The sequence below is a fragment of the Rhipicephalus sanguineus genome, chromosome 7 (assembly GCF_013339695.2).
Source record: "Rhipicephalus sanguineus isolate Rsan-2018 chromosome 7, BIME_Rsan_1.4, whole genome shotgun sequence".
Taxonomy (NCBI): Eukaryota; Metazoa; Arthropoda; class Arachnida; order Ixodida; family Ixodidae; genus Rhipicephalus; species Rhipicephalus sanguineus.
This window is the reverse complement of record NC_051182.1, coordinates 40,669,614-40,685,263: the sequence shown is the minus strand read 5'-3', so window position 1 is coordinate 40,685,263 and position 15,650 is coordinate 40,669,614. Positions and strand designations below refer to the sequence as shown.

General features: G+C 48.3%; 1 protein-coding gene across 1 annotated transcript; it reads left to right on the top strand.

The window, feature by feature from the left end:
- Positions 1 to 2,416: 2,416 nt before the first annotated feature.
- Positions 2,417 to 5,619, top strand: LOC119398638 (putative nuclease HARBI1). The gene is made up of 3 exons (XM_037665469.1): positions 2,417 to 2,968; positions 3,466 to 3,601; positions 5,492 to 5,619. Exons 1-3 carry the CDS (start codon positions 2,417 to 2,419, stop codon positions 5,617 to 5,619), a joined length of 816 nt encoding a protein of 271 aa, XP_037521397.1.
- Positions 5,620 to 15,650: the final 10,031 nt, after the last annotated feature.

The window sequence follows — 15,650 nt, the reverse complement described above, 5'->3', positions numbered from 1 at the left end:
AATGAACTCTCTTGTGTTGACGGGTTGCTGATGCGTAGTGACCGTGTAGTCATTCCTAGTGTTCTGGTACCTACTTTCCTTCTATTAGCACATGAGAATCATCAAGGGATAGTACGTACTGAGCAACTTTTGCGTGAAAGATATTGGTGGCCCCAAATGGATCGTTCTGTTGAAGAACATGTTAAGCATTGTCACATCTGTCAGCTGACAGATAAGTCTGCCAAGCCTCGTGTAGCGCCGTTGCAGCCCGTTGAATGGCCTGAAGGGCCGTGGCAAAAGTTGGGTATGGACATTGTCGGCCCTTTAAATGTGTATTTTCCCAGGTATCTTGTTACCTTAGTCGACTACTACTCAAAGTGGCCTGAGGTTCTCGGCACGAATTCTATCTCAACAGAGGATGTCATTAAGCTGTTGGACTCATCTTTTAGCCGCGAAGGGCTACCAGAGGTCTTAGTAACCGACAATGGTCCACAGTTTGTCTCTGTACATTTTCAGGAATATTTAAAGGAAAAGGGCATCCGTCATGTATTTTCGTCCAATAATTACCCCCAGGCTAACGGTCAAATAGAACGCCTTAACAGGGTTCTTAAGGAACATTTGCAGGTAGCCAGACTTGAAGGTAAAGATGCCTCGAAGAGCAATACACAGTTTTTGAGTTCTTATAGAGTCACGCCACATGCGGTGACTGGTCTGTCTCCAGCTTTTTTGCTGCATGGTCGACAACCTCGTTCTAAAGTAGACATTAGCAACTTTAGGATTCGTCCTAAAGTATCTGAGTTACCTAGTAAGTTGCCTCATGTCCGGAAGCAGGTTGCAGCGAAACAGGAAAAGAGTAAAGGGTACTTTGATAAAAGGAAGGGTGCGCAGCAAACGCGCATAAGGGTCGGAGACTTGGTTAAAGTAAAATTCCATAGGAAAGGGTTTTTCAAGTATAGTAAGCCTCTTACAGTGCAGGCTCAGGTTGCACCGTCCACTTTTCTACTTAGTGATGGAAAAGTGTGGAACGCATCCAAGTTAACAGTAATTCCTAGGGATTCTTTCGAGAATGCTACTCTTTCTACTACACCTAAAGAACTCATTTACTCTTATTCCAGTTTAGACATTTGTGGCAGTCAGTCCCATAGTTCACCTACGTTGCAGGGTTCCGCCCCCAGTTTTCAGACAGACTCTGATTTGTCGGAGATCTCTTCTAGTGAAAGGTCTGAATCAGTTGTTCCTCAAGGAACGTTGAGAGGTCAGCAGGACCCAGTTGGGGTACCTTTTTCAAGTAGTCAACTAAATCTCAACCCTGGGGAGGGGGAAAGTGAAGGGGCAACAGGGTCTTCAAAGACGACCGAAAATGGTCGCGCTTCAGAAAGTTCTACTGCGACTTCTGCGCGGGAAAGTGAAGGGGCAACAGGGTCTTCAAAGACGACCGAAATTGGTCGCACCTCAGAAAGTTCTACCGCGACTTCGGCGCGTCCGCGCGGAAAGACAAAACGGCCTGACCGGCTTAAGGATTTTGTTACTTAAGGTCGGACGTGTTCTTCCTATAATGCCGTGGCTAGTGGGCCCAGCCACGACATCGCAGGAAACTTTGAGTGCTGTTTTTTTTTCAGTGTATTTCATTTCACCAGATGTGATGTATCTTTTGTGTAGTGCCACTTCGCTGTGTGCGCACTGATCTCGTCCCCGCCGCTCGTGCGGTGTGAGCAATTGTACTGTGTATCCTGGGACTGGCTTCGGTGGTACCCTGTGATATCGCCCACGTTATCGACAGGGGGAATGATGTAGTATAGTGGCGCCATCTGCGAATGGCGCGCGCACTTAGAGTGCGCCTTATGTGCTGTGTTGTCGGCAGAGGCCGTCTTGTATCGGCACACGTGATGGCATATGGCCAATCACGGGTGCACGCGTGTCCGTTGTGTCGTGTTTTTGAATAAACGGCCGCTGGCCGGCTCAGTCGTTGTTGGGCTTCCGCGGGCTCCGGACTCTCACTTCTCCCACTCGTGTCGCGGGCCGTGCCAGCGCGCGGCGCGTCTCGTGCCAGTCGTCGGGCCCTCGCTGTCGGTCACCGCTCGCCGACACAACACATTGCACTAACGGTGCCCATTGCGTCACAGGACCTCACTCTTTGCAGCGTCAATATGACGTTGCGTGACGTTGCATCCTGCCAAATTTGCTGCTAAGAATGTGAGAACGATGAAGTGCGCCAAATTGGCCGCCATATTGTCGTAAATTGAATTGCTCGTTCGATGTGTCGCCTCCCATACGTACGAATAGATGTCGTTCCGTAAATTACTTTGCTAACACGTTTCGGTTGATAATATCACGAAGTAGTGTATGTAAAGTTTGCTTGTCAAAGTGAATGCTTGTTCCTGAATTTGACTTGTTCGAAGTTGTGGTTCTCGCCGCAAGAGAACGCTGGAAGAAAAAAATGGCGCTGGCGTTCATCGTGCAGTGGTTGCAGCTGCAGGCAGAAAGGGAATTCCGCGAGCACCACGATACTTTCTCGATGCCCGAGGAATTATTTCGCCTACGGTACCGCATGACGAAGGACATGGTGCGATGGCTGTGCGGAGAGCTTCGCCGGGACCTGGAGAGGCGGCGTACGGGCACGAGAACCGCCTTGACCGTTGAGCAGCAAGTGCTTTGCGCCCTTCGCTTCTTCGCCACCGGCCGTTACCAGGGCGCGATCGCAAGCGACGAGGACGTGGCGACGAGCCAGTCCAGTGTGAGTCGCACGATTCACGCTGTCGTTGAAGCGATCGTCGAGCGCCTCGGCGATGAGTGGATCGCCTTCCCTGCCAGCGCGCAGGAACTGGCCGCGGCGAAAGAAGGCTTCGTCCACATGGACCCAAGGTTTGAAGGCTGCATCGGGGTAGTCGACGGCACGTTCGTCTGCATTCGGGCACCGTACGAAAGGGACGACGGCAACAAGGCTGCTTACTTTTGTCGCAAGGGCTTTTATGCCCTAAACGTCATGGTGGTGAGGACAAATTCCATCTTTTTCATTATTGTGCATGCTGTTTGTGCAATGCAGAAAGGTCGAACGTGAAAGCCAACTTTTGGTCATTGTCCCATTTTTAAAGGCATCTTCCGCGGCTCGAACTGCAGTGATCGAAAAGAACGCAGTAGTCGCGGTAAACGAAGTTTACGCCGCTACTTAGTTCCGCCAAGGGTGACGACACAATAAAAGAAAGGTCCATTGAGCTTAAAATTTGATCGTGGTAACTCTGTTGTGTTGAAGAAAAGTAATGCAGGAATGAAAATAAGATGTAGTGATTGCGCCACAATTTCATAGACATTGATATGCAGAGATGCAGTAACTGCTATATGTGAAATAAAACGTAAAGCTGCCAAAGCTGCGCTTCGAAATGACCATGAGAGAAATAAGGGTGTTGCGCCACAAAGTTGCGGTTGCACTGCATGTAGTGGCTGTATGACTGTTGCCGGCCTGCTTCCAATACACACAAAACTTTGCAGGTGTGTGACGCAACCCTGCGGATCACTGTCCTGGATCCCTCGTACCCAGGCTCTGTGCAGGACGCTTTTGTGTGCCACGAGTTGAGCCAGGAGTTCAACGGTGGCACCCGTGGCCAGGGTGGTGAATTCCTGCTTGGTATGCAAGTGTTATAGTGCTTGTGTGGTGCGTAAGTGCAGCAAATACGTCAGTTATGGCTGTTTTAGTAATTTTGTTGCTGTTTCTTGCACTGTAACAGCAAAAGGTGTTAAGGAGAGGCATTGGTTAAGCAATACTAAAACAAGTTATGGTGACAAGACAGATTCATGAAAAACCGAGTGAAACCTAGAGTCGTGTTGTTGAATATGGTTGCGCAGAAGCTTGCGCTGTCCTCATGCTCAACAACAGCGCTGGGAACATGCTTTGATTCTTGAGAAGTTCTGGTAATTACAAAAATGGCAACGGTTTGTACCAAGCATTGAAAGATTCATATCTTCAAAGCAAGTTGGAGTAACTTTTCACGCATCTAATAATGTACTAAGGGTTTTGGTCGTACTCATAGGAAAGTATAGATTTGAACATGACTAAGTGCGGACCGAGGTGGCACAAGTTATGAGTCACAGAAACTACACTAAGAACCAACAATCCACAGATATACCGATTTGGCTGACGTTGTCGTCATCAGCACATCTTATATCCACTGCATGATGAAGGCGTTTCGAAATGGTATCGTATCTGAACAAGCTGTTTTGCAATCTACGCCTGCTAATTTCTTGATTTCATTGCCCAGTGTAACCCTCCGTTATCCTCGGCTGCGTTTCTAATCTCTGGGTGTTCATTTTGTCGCTCTCACTGATGAGCGGTTATCTGCCCAATGCATTAAAAACTCACCCAAGTCCACTTTTTCTTCCCACTCACCCAAGATCGCCAACCTCTGTTTGTTGTCTGATTCAGTCTGCTGCCTTCCTTTCTCATAAAGTTATGTCTATCACTTTCCATTCTACCACGGGCTGTGTGGTTCTTAACTTATTAAGTGTCTCTCTTCTCGCTATATCAGTACTGGCAGGACACTGCCTGCATACTATTTTTTGTAGCAGCAATGTACCCTTAAAAGAAAATGATATGAGGTGCATATTTGACAATACAAGTGGCACAGCTCTTGTAATACCGAGACCCAAGGCAGCACACAATAACGTAACTCACTCTAGGTGTATAATGCCAACTTGTCTCATTATGGCCATGGCATACACTGTTACCACTACAGGACGGTAAAGCGTGAAAGAAAATTTCATGAAGATGCTGCATGATACTTTATTACAAAATAGTGAAATAATAAATAGAAACAAAATGCTACACTTTGAGGCTATGTTAATGAAAAATAATACATGTCGTTGAGCTGGCGTAAGTGTGTGCAGTCATGAAAATGCAAATTATATACAAAAATTTCATTCACAGTTATATACAGAATTATATACATATATACAGAATTATATACAGAATCTACAAAAATATACAGAATTCTCATGCAAGATATCACATGAAAAAAAAATAAATATAAATAGGCATGCACGACCAGGCACCATGTAACAATAAAATTGCACGCTCGACTTGAGCTAAGGAAATCAACGTTTGTGTTTGCTGCTCATTCGTGCCCCCCCCCCCCCCCGCACATCAGTTCCATGCCACCAAAGGAAAGTGCAGCGCCCTCACCACCAAAGACATGCCGTCTGCCATTTGCCCCTCCCGGTCTGTGAAAGCAGTTGAAGGTTCTACTTCAACGTCTTCGTTGTCATTCCCCCTGATGAAGGAATCGAGTTGACACCAAATTGTCTGAAAATAAACCTTTTCGCTGGAGCCTTTCGAAAGATGTAATTACCTAACCTAACCAGGCAGACAATTCTTTCAATATGTTTAGCTGCAAAAGAAAAGGAAAGGACATCATTTCATTTACGCGGTGCCCCCGAATAATTGTTAGTACAAGTGAGAAAGTAATATTACTTGTTCAAGTTTCTATTTATATTATGTTAATTAGAATGCTGTCCTGCGCAGGTGACAGTGCATACCCGCTGCAGCCTTGGCTGCTCACCCCCATCCCTGGAGCACATCCCCTGCTGCCCGGTTCAATCGCGCCCACTCCTCACTGCGGTGTGTCGTGCAACGGTGCATTGGTGTCCTGAAGGCCCGCTTCCGGTGCTTGCAGAGGTACAGAGCACTGTACTATGGCCCCATCTTCACGTCGAAGATCATCGCAGCTTGCGCGGTGCTTCACAACCTTTGTGTTCGGCAACAACTGCCTGAGCCAGATGACATCCCTGGCACTGAGGAAGGAGAAGATCCAGACGTTTACGCCGATGATGACGGCGATGTGGCAGCAGTTGGCATGTACCAGGCGGGTACGCAAAGGCGGGATCGCCTTCTGCAGTGGTTCACAGCTGGCCGGGACAGCACGTGATAGGGTTTTCATTCCTGTGAGATGGGCACAGAAATGGGACACAGTGTTTTTTTTCTCATGGCAATGTAGCCACTTGAATTGTGTTTGATCATATACCTATCACATACACTTGTGTTCTTGCAGATTTTTATTCTGACGAACAGTTCATTGTGGCCATTGATGGGTAATATTCATTGCTTGGGTTTAACGCCCTAAATCCAGGACGTGATTTTGAGGGATGCCATAGGGGAGGGCTGCGGAAATGTTTTGACCACTGGGGGTTTTTTAACGTGCACCTAAATCTATGTACACGGGTCTCAAACACTTTCACCTTAATCAAAAATGCGGCCGCTGCAGCCGGGATTCAATCCTGCCTGTTCATTCATTGGCAGCATTCTTATTGTACCGGTCAGTTACGCAAAGCGTGCTCAGCTACAGCAGCGCTTCATTGTAGGTCTAGTTCGAGACCATAGTAACTCTGGAAACAGCCCTCATGATTTCGCAGCAGAGCATGCAACCCTACATGCCACTGCAGATCATCAGTTTCAGCACTATTCACAATGGAAACCGAGTAGGAGACATTTCACATCATGTAATAACTGCACGCGCTGTTTGCTAGAATAGCTGTCGCTGACTTTTTCCCCTTTTGTTGTGTGTTTGTGTGCGGCACCCGCTGCATGCATCTGTACATTATTTACATTCCCACCAAGAGAAAATGAAAACTGCTCAATTGTCATTTGCCTTATGAATCGCCTTGAGTCCGCCGCGGCTGCTGCACGCCCCCAAATGCGTCCCGCAGCACCCTTGCAATCTCGGCTAGGGCGTCCGCCTGTCGCTGCTGTGCAGACTCAATCTGTAAAGATGACAAGAGCTTTGTCAAGTGCCTTGGTGTAGGGTTAGTGATGGATGCATTATTTTATGGCCAAAGAGCAAACAGTGTTCTTTGACAATGACGAGATTCACTACGAAATGTGGATACAGCTTTCCTTTCTGTAAGCCCTAAAAACTGCAGAGCACTGGGAGGAGTATTTATCCTGCAGTGGACGAAAACAGGCTGAGATAGATGATGATGAAATCAGTCGCCTTGTTTCACATAGAAAAGTGTTTTGCTTTGTGCATATGATGAACAGACAAGGTCATTCACATACATTGAATGGCACTGAAATTTCACGGAGCGGTTGGATATTATATCTCTTTCTGGCATGGCGAAATTGGGGTGGTTGCTGCGACGGCGTTTCACGCTAAGATTGGCTTGGAAGCTGCACTATTTGGCAGGTTAGGGCATGAAAATGCACATCTTTCAGCATGTTCTATTGACTGCTTGAATTTCCTATTAGAACATGACCTTTTGTACATTAAACGAGGGAATAGCTAGTTAATTTATTACCGCAGAGAGATGCTGCCGGATGGCTTCCCACTGCTGGGCATTATGCAGCAGCAGCTGCTCTTGAAGCGCCAGCAGACACCTCTGGTCTGCCGCCAGTTCGGCCGCGGCGGCATGCATCTGCCGCACTGGCGTTTGGCGGCCTGGGTGCAGTGGTGGTGGATGCGTCGGGCGCATGGCTGCGTACAACGCATGATGCCTTCTGATTAAGAAATTCAGTACCCGACACATTTATCTCAACATATCAGAGTATACTTATTGCGGGATGTTATAAGTTGTCTTACTTATATCGCCTCTTGCTAGTCTTAGGCAAGGCCTGGTTTAATGGTGGGCGACCTGGGCACCGTCAACAAGGACATACCACTCGGCACCCTCATAATTTCTTTTAGCTTTCTCGTTAGCTGAAAAAATGCCTGAAACTATGCTGCTAAGTAATTGCTGTTCGTTTTTGATGCAGCTTTCAGTTGACAGAACCTTGATGTTGTGGCACGGTGGCATGCTGATTGAGTAAGCGTAATTTTTTTTCTTCAGCTGGTTACATCTATATGAAAAAGCGGAAGAGGCGCGCAACAATGACATCAGCCGGAGTGCTTCTTGCTCTACGGCTGGATCTCGGCTGTGAGTGATAATGCAATCGACACTACCCCTGAACACTGCTGTGGTACATTGCTTAAATTGAGTAGTCTTTTATGCGCTTCAGCATCTTGTCTCATTTTAGGTGCGTTGTGTGATTGTTCTTACTAGTGCTATCACTAAAATTTCTGTAGTAAATTAATGTCGCCACCTGATAGCAATAACATGTTTCGTGCCTCAATGCTTGTGATGTTTTTCTTAATAATTCAAATGTACTCTATTCTCTGTTACTTTTTTACATGTTATTGCAACATTGTATTGTTGCATTTGTTGTTTCATATATGAGGATATTTGTTCACTTAATGTTTACCGACTTGTACGTACAAATGCAAACAAGCTTGTAGAAGAGCATGTGTTGACTGAGGGCGGTGATGTTTACGAACTTCAAAGAACACAGTGCATTAGCACAAATGCTACATGAAAAACTTGGTTTAACTGCACCGTTTGTTGAGTTGAAAGATCCATACAAATTTGGATATGTGTAATTGTAATTCACATTTCTCCTGCCTAATTATTGTTAACAGACAGAAGCCCTCCAGTGAACATAAGGCATAGCAGGGTGCGAAATTTCTTTGAGAACGACTTCAACTCAAGGACAACATAAATGATGTGATTTGCTGTCATTCAAAGCTCACGAATTATGCAGTAAGGGGGAAATAAACTGTATTAAGTGCTTGCTGCTGCTGGTCGCTGCACGGCCACCATATGATGACAAATGTTCACATGTCCTGCTCTTCTGTATTCATTGTGTTTGTGCTCTTCTTGAATCTTCTGTCAGATCATCATCCAACAGTGCTTATTCCAATGGGGACAGATGCAGCACATGTATTGTTTCCATTCATTTATCATCGCCACTGCATTGCAATAATTAAAAAAATAAAATGCAGAGAAATTGAGCACCGCATGGAATATGGATAGTTTTTAAACAGCGGTACAGTCACACGGAGAAGTGAGAACACAAAAACGAATGCTGTGAATGTTTTCTCTTGTCTGTATTTTAGCGCTGTTTACAGACGTTACATATTTCGACCATTAATCATTTGCTCTCTTTTTGTGCTGCCATATGAGCTAAGGTTTTCTGTGTGCTTATGAGAGTGCTGTTTATTGTCGTACACCACAAACCTGGTTGCGCTGCCCCCATGTAGTCATGGTCGAGCAGGTGGGCTGGGGGCCCTCCTGTGTTCCTGGCGACTCTTCGGGCCCGCTCTGACAGAAGACAATGTAAATAACAACAAATTTATGTGTGTGTTGCATGATTGGGTAAAATGTCTGTGTAATGGAAGTTTGGCATATCATTAGTGAATGGCGTGCACGAAGGGCATTGCCAAGCTTCTAACCTGCGCAGTGCTTAAGGAATGCCACAAGTCTCACGTGTCTCGTATGAAAGGCCTGTTCATGTAGTAATCACATTTACGAGCAAGAGCATAAGCTCGGGCCCGTTGGTATTGTATGTAAACTTTTATATCGCACAAAAGGAAATAGTTCAGAAAAGGGCGACACGGACACAGCACCGACTCCATGTCACCTTTTTCTGTCCCAGTTGCTTCTGCGGGCTATAAAATTTTACGAGCAACGGCAACGTGTGATATTTCAGAAAGTGCTGCGAGACTAACCCTAATCTTTAATTATTGTCCAGGTGTTTTTCAGAAATCGTCTTGTTTTTCGCATAACTCTTGAACAACCACTTTATGTTTTGGTTCACCCTTATGATAATAAAAAGTTGTAAAGCTGTCCCATAATTTTCATTGATGTCTCATCATTGACTGCTTCCAACAACAACAAAGGATGTCTCTAATACTTTGCCAGCCAGTTTTTTAACATGGTCATCAAGAAAAAATACACCTCTTTGCATGCTGTTTCCGACATCTTATCTGAATGCTGTAAGCGATGTAGAAGTGCCTTCCATTATCACCATCTTCGGGGCTGCATCACTTCTGCGGATCGAGATTAGCCCTGACTATATTTTTAATATTCGGGCACTACATGGCGTCCTGTAACGTTACTCTTATTGCACGTGCTTCTGCATATTTACATGAAGCGTGACTTTCATTTGCTTCCTCATGTGTGACAGTAGTACGCATCCTCAGCAAATCATATAGCACCATCTTGAGATCACGGCAGTTCAAGAACATATTTTTTTAGCATTGGAGGCATTATAAATAGCAGAACTCGTTCTTGGGCTACTTGGTGCGTTACTTCAGATTACCTCTCCATTATGGCTGGCAGAATCCTTGTTCCTAAACGCCGGGGGCCTCGGAAAGGAAGGGCCGCCGCAGCCCAGCACCGAGTCGCCGCCCACAATCGCAATAATGCGGGCGTCGTCCTCGGAAACATGCGCCTCCCAATTGTAAGGCCCTCCGCCTGCAATAAGCATGTGCATAGCTAAAGCGTCAAGACCACCCGTGTGAAACGGGTGCTTACCTGTGTTGCGCTGCCGCCTCCACGCCTCGGGCTCGCGCTGCCGCCACCTTGGCTTGCCACAGCCGCCGCCAGTCCTGCGGAGATCTGCTGCTGGGGCCTCCCACAGCTCGCGCCGAACCTCGGGCCGCATGTCTGTAGCAGCCCTCCCCATTTGGGGGTGCTCAGTTATAAAATCCGGCATAGCGGCCCATTGTGCAGCGCTCTGCCGCGGGGCATAACGCTGCCGGCGCTGGCTCGGCTGGCTCGCCTCGGTGTCGTCCATCTTCAATATGGCGCTCGTTGCAGACGGAATCGTCTGCTTATCATCTGCTTCACGGCCTTAAAAGCTACGCGTTGGTCCACTTTCATTGTATTTTGTTATTTTTTAATTTATATTTACAGAGACAAACTGGTACTTAATTGCATGTTTCTTAATTACACGCTTAGTGGCTAGAACAGTTGCTATGGCTTTGTCACTCATCTCCAAAAAAAAAAGGCGCTGAATTGCAGACAATATCGTCTGCTTCACGACTTTAAAACTAAATTCTTCAGTTTCCCTTTATTTTTTTTGTTGCATTTGCAATTACAGAAACAAAATGTTACTTAATTGCGCGTTTCTTTGTAGTTTATGTCCACTTCACGTCACGTTTCGCAAGCATTTCATGTGTTTGCGTCATCATTGTACACACGTCACGCCAACGTCAAATTCGACAGAAAATGGCGGAGGTCCAGGATAGCATCTCCAGTTTGGTAGAGTGTACTAGAGTATTTTGAGTGGCGCAACCGGCTGCCGCGGAGCGGCCCATCTTGTGTAGAAAATAGCGGTGGCGCTGCAGTCGACCACTCTTGAAAGCGTCCCCCTGTATCGCATGCGGCTGCTTGTCGGTGCGTTTCAGAGGCGGCGATATAGAACAAAAAAGTCACAGTTTCGCCGCAAGGCCGAAGCAATGAATGCGATAGCAAGAAATTAATGCTATATGAAGTGAGGCTCGCCAATGGATACTCTCAGTTTGAACAGCGCTCCTGTTGCAAAGGCGGCCGAAGCAGCGAAGGAAACTAGCGTGCTTCAAGTGTCGAGCTGTGACACTTGATAGTTCGCGCTCATCTTCTGTTTGTTCGTTTAGCGGCGTCCCTTGAGCTCGAGTGGCTTTCGTACGCTCCGTAACATGAGCGCGGACATCACGGTGAAAGAGTGAAACATCCCTCTTCCCCTCAGCACAAGAAAATCGCGCGAGCAGACAGCGGAAGGGCAAGGTTCTCCCTGCGCAAGTATAAGAAGAAGCGAGCGAGCTCGCCGACGACTTTTAAATGCGCCTGTCGCGCTCCTAACGCCATCTCGCTGGTAATGAAGAAACGCTTATAAGCGCAGCCGTCTCTGAGTCCGTCGAGTGGTAAAGGGTGTGTATATAACGCTCGCCGTTACCTACGTGGAGGATCTGCGTTTCGTGGCGTAGTGGCTGGCGCCACTCGCTGCGGAGGAAGAGGTCCCTGGTTCGATTCCGCGCTTCGGAAACATCTTTCGGAATTATTTTTCTTTGGGGCTTTTATATATATATACATACTTATACATATACGGCGCATGACGGCGGCGACGGCGACGGTAAAATCCAGCCGAGACTGTCCATATAATTGCTATCGCAATAAAAGAATGTAGAAATGAATGCTCCATTGCAACTGAACTACATTAACGTGTCCGCTACAACTAATATGCGCCGTGCGAGCTCCTAGTAGACTCGAGCTTTTTTTAAGAGCGAAGTTCCTTAGGCCCGCACCCCGCCGTCGCCATCGAAGCTCCCTGCAACATAGATGCGGCGCCGGCGCAGAAAGACCATAAAGGAGCTTCGCTCATTGGTTGTATTCGTACGCAGAACAATTGCTTATATTTTAAATTTTTTTTACGACGCGCAGAGTGATTGTACCTTGTCGTGCTGTGGTGAAGCACGACAATAATGTAGTTCTACAAAACGCTGAGTAACCTGTCGTTAATTGCATTTTGCTCTGCTTCAACTTGGACGCAACGTATACAGCATTAAGCTCAGGGAATTCACGCGCTGCCCACGACGTCAATGGAACGGCAAATTTGCGCTGGTCTTCAACGGAGGCGGCTTGCTCAGAAGCAAAGCCGACGACCGCAGCCCCCGTTTCACTTTACGTTTCACCGCCTTCGTTCGCAGTAGCGAATGTTGAGCATTCGTGGGGCGATCATGCATTGCCCTGCTAGATGCGACGTGTTTTCCATTCACTATGATCGTCAGACGCAAGCTAACGCCATTTTGTCCGAGGCCCCGGCGCCGGGGTTTGCTTGGAGAGATATGACGGGGCATTCTGTCAGGGGCGTAGGCAGAAAATTTTTTCTGGAGGGGGGGGGGAGGAGCGGGGGACACCACCTTGATCTGACCTGAAGGACGGGCAGCCACTAGTGGTCGAGTGTCATTGTCATGCAATGGCAAAATAAATTTTCCGGGGGGGGGGGGGGGGGCACGGGTCCGGTGTGCCCCCCCCACCTAGCTACGCCACTGCATTCGGTAAAATTGTCGGCACCGCGTCAGGTCAAATAGACGGCATTTAGGTCACTGATGCGCGGCGCAACTCGCATACGCGACCGCAAGAGATTCGGAGCATGCCAACTTTCCTCAGCGCGGCCGGACAAGAGGGGATACGCGTGTCTTCCTTCGTTTGCGCTTGTCGCGTCCCCGGCCGTGTTCAAGATTATGCGACGCCAGCGCCGCCCCTACTTTATTCAAAAAAGGGGACACCGGTTTTCATGGTGCGCCGGCTTTGGTTACGCCGCTCAAAATATTCTCATATACCCCAACCATGCTGTCAATGGAGCGAAATCGCTCCTATGATCAGCTATGCTGGGAGGGAATCGCATAGACAGACAGACAGACAGACAGACAGACAGACAGACAGACAGACAGACAGACAGACAGACAGACAGACAGAGGAACTTTATTGTGTCCTGGGACGAGGGTTCCTAAAAACCCGCGGAGGGCATCGCTCGCGAAGGGGTCGGGACCCAAATGTTCCCGATCGCTTCGCAGGCTCCCTGGACCGCCCGCAGTTGATTCGCAAGATCCGGACTTGCGATGCATTTTAAGAATTCTGTCTTGTTGACGTGATGCTTTCTTGTGCAAACGCGCAAGCGTCGGGGGCACCGCCACATTAAATGAGAAAAGGTTGCTAGCTGATCGCACGCTGAGCACTTTGGCGAAATGTCTGTATACACGGCCATAGTGGCCGGCGACGGGAACGATCTAGTCTGGAGGAGTCGGAGGGCGATCTCCTGCTTCCGAGTTAGCTCTCTGTGCGGATCTGGAAAGGATTTCCTGCCTAGCCTATAGTGTGAAGTGACCTCGTGAAAGGTGGTCAACGGGTCTCCGTCGGCGCCATCGCCACCCCCCTGCCCCGCAGCCTGCGGGGGGCCCGTTTGCCCGGGTCGGAGAATGAGTCCTCGCGCCCGAGCGTGAGCCACTTCGTTGGGGTTGGCGATGCGGTCGACGGAGGCGCCCATGTGGGCGGGAAACCACGTCAACTCATGCGGGAATATTGTAGATTTAGTTAAAATGCTGTGAGCAGCCAAGGAGATTTGATTGGCGTCAAACGACCTGACGGCCGTCATGGAATCGGAAAAGATGGGGCATGGATCTTTAGTAGTTAGTGCCAGAGAGATGGCGACCTGTTCAGCCACTCCGACGGACCTGGTCTTTACCGAGGCGGCACTCACAGTGCGGCCGCTGATGTCTACCACGGCGGCCACGAAGATATTCGGTCCCGAGCGAGATGCATCGACAAAGAGCGCGTTTTCTCTTCTGCGGTTTAACTGAGAAAGGAAGGCTTTAGCCCGCGCTCTCCTTCTAGCATAATTATGTACCGGATGCATATTTCGGGGAAGTGGGTGAACCCTGATCGCCGACCTTACGGTGTCTGGGAGTGGAACTGCTCTCTCCTTAGTCAGGGGAGAGGTGATGCCTACTCTGGCTAGAATCACTTTGCCCGCTGCAGTGTACGAACGCCTGGAAAACTGAGCAGTGCGCTGTGCTTCCATTATTTCGTCGAGTTTATTGTGTACGCCCAAAGCCTCGAGTCTTGTAGTACTCGTTCTAGAAGGGAGCCCTAAAACCTTTTTGATAGTCTGTCTAATAAGGACTCCTAGTTTAGCCTATTCGGCAGCGCTCCAGGCGTGCATGGAGGCGACGTAATTGATATGACTTAAAAGGAAGGCATGGAAGAGCCGGAGGAGGTTGTCCTCCTTGATGCCTCCTCTTCTACCTGAGATCCTTTGAATAAGCCGAACGGTGGCAGCGGTGTGCTGCTTCAGCTTGTGTATCGTAGCTGCATTCCTGCCGTTCTCCGAGATGAGCATGCCTAGCACGCGTATGGTGCCTTTGCGGGGAATTACCGCGCCGTTCTTTGTGAACAAGTGTATGTCGATCTCCGCGGTGGGTACCCAACCTTGGGGTCGTCGCCCCATGCGGATGGGTTGGCAGACTAGGAGCTCGGACTTGCTGTCAGAGAGGACGAGTTTCATACGAGAAAGGTGTTTCTCGACCATATGTTCGGCTTCTTGGAGCGTAGTCTCGGTGTGACCCACCGAGCCACCCCGGGACCAAATGGTCATGTCATCGACATAGATGGCGGAGCCGATGTCGCTGTTGTTATCGAGCTCTCTAGCGAGAGCCCTCATGCCGATGTTAAATAGAAGGGGCGAAATCACTGCCCCTTGCGGGGTGCCCGTGTTGCCTAGATGGAACTTGGCTGATTCTATCTCCCCTAACCTGATGGTAGCGGTCCTGTCTGACAGGAACTGCCTAACGAACTCAAAGAAACGCCTACCGAGACCAAGCTCAGAGATTGCTTCGAGGTTGTGGTCATGAAGTATAGTATCGAACGCCTTTTTGAGATCCAGAGCCAAAATGACTCTGGGATCTCTAGTAGATGCATCGATGACCTGCGATTTGATGAGAAGCATTGCATCTTGTGTTGATAAGTGTCGGCGAAAGGCCACCATGTTGGGTGGGAAGAGTTCGTTGCACTCTATGTGCTTAGAGACCCTATCGTTTATGACATGTTCGAAAATTTTGCGGACACACGAAGTGAGTGAAATTGGTCTTAGATTTTCTGTAGTGCATTTCTTACAGGGTTTGCGTATCAATATGACGGTGGCATGTTTCCATTCTTGTGGATACGAGCCATTCTTCCAATGTTTGTTAAATATATCGGTCAGGAAAGTGACTGAGTCATCGTCAAAGTTCCTGAGCATGCGGTTCGTGACGCGGTCAGCACCCGGAGCCGAGGTCCTGTTGAGTTTGTGAAGCACAGACCTTACTTCCCATTCCGCTATGTCTCCGTCCAACTCG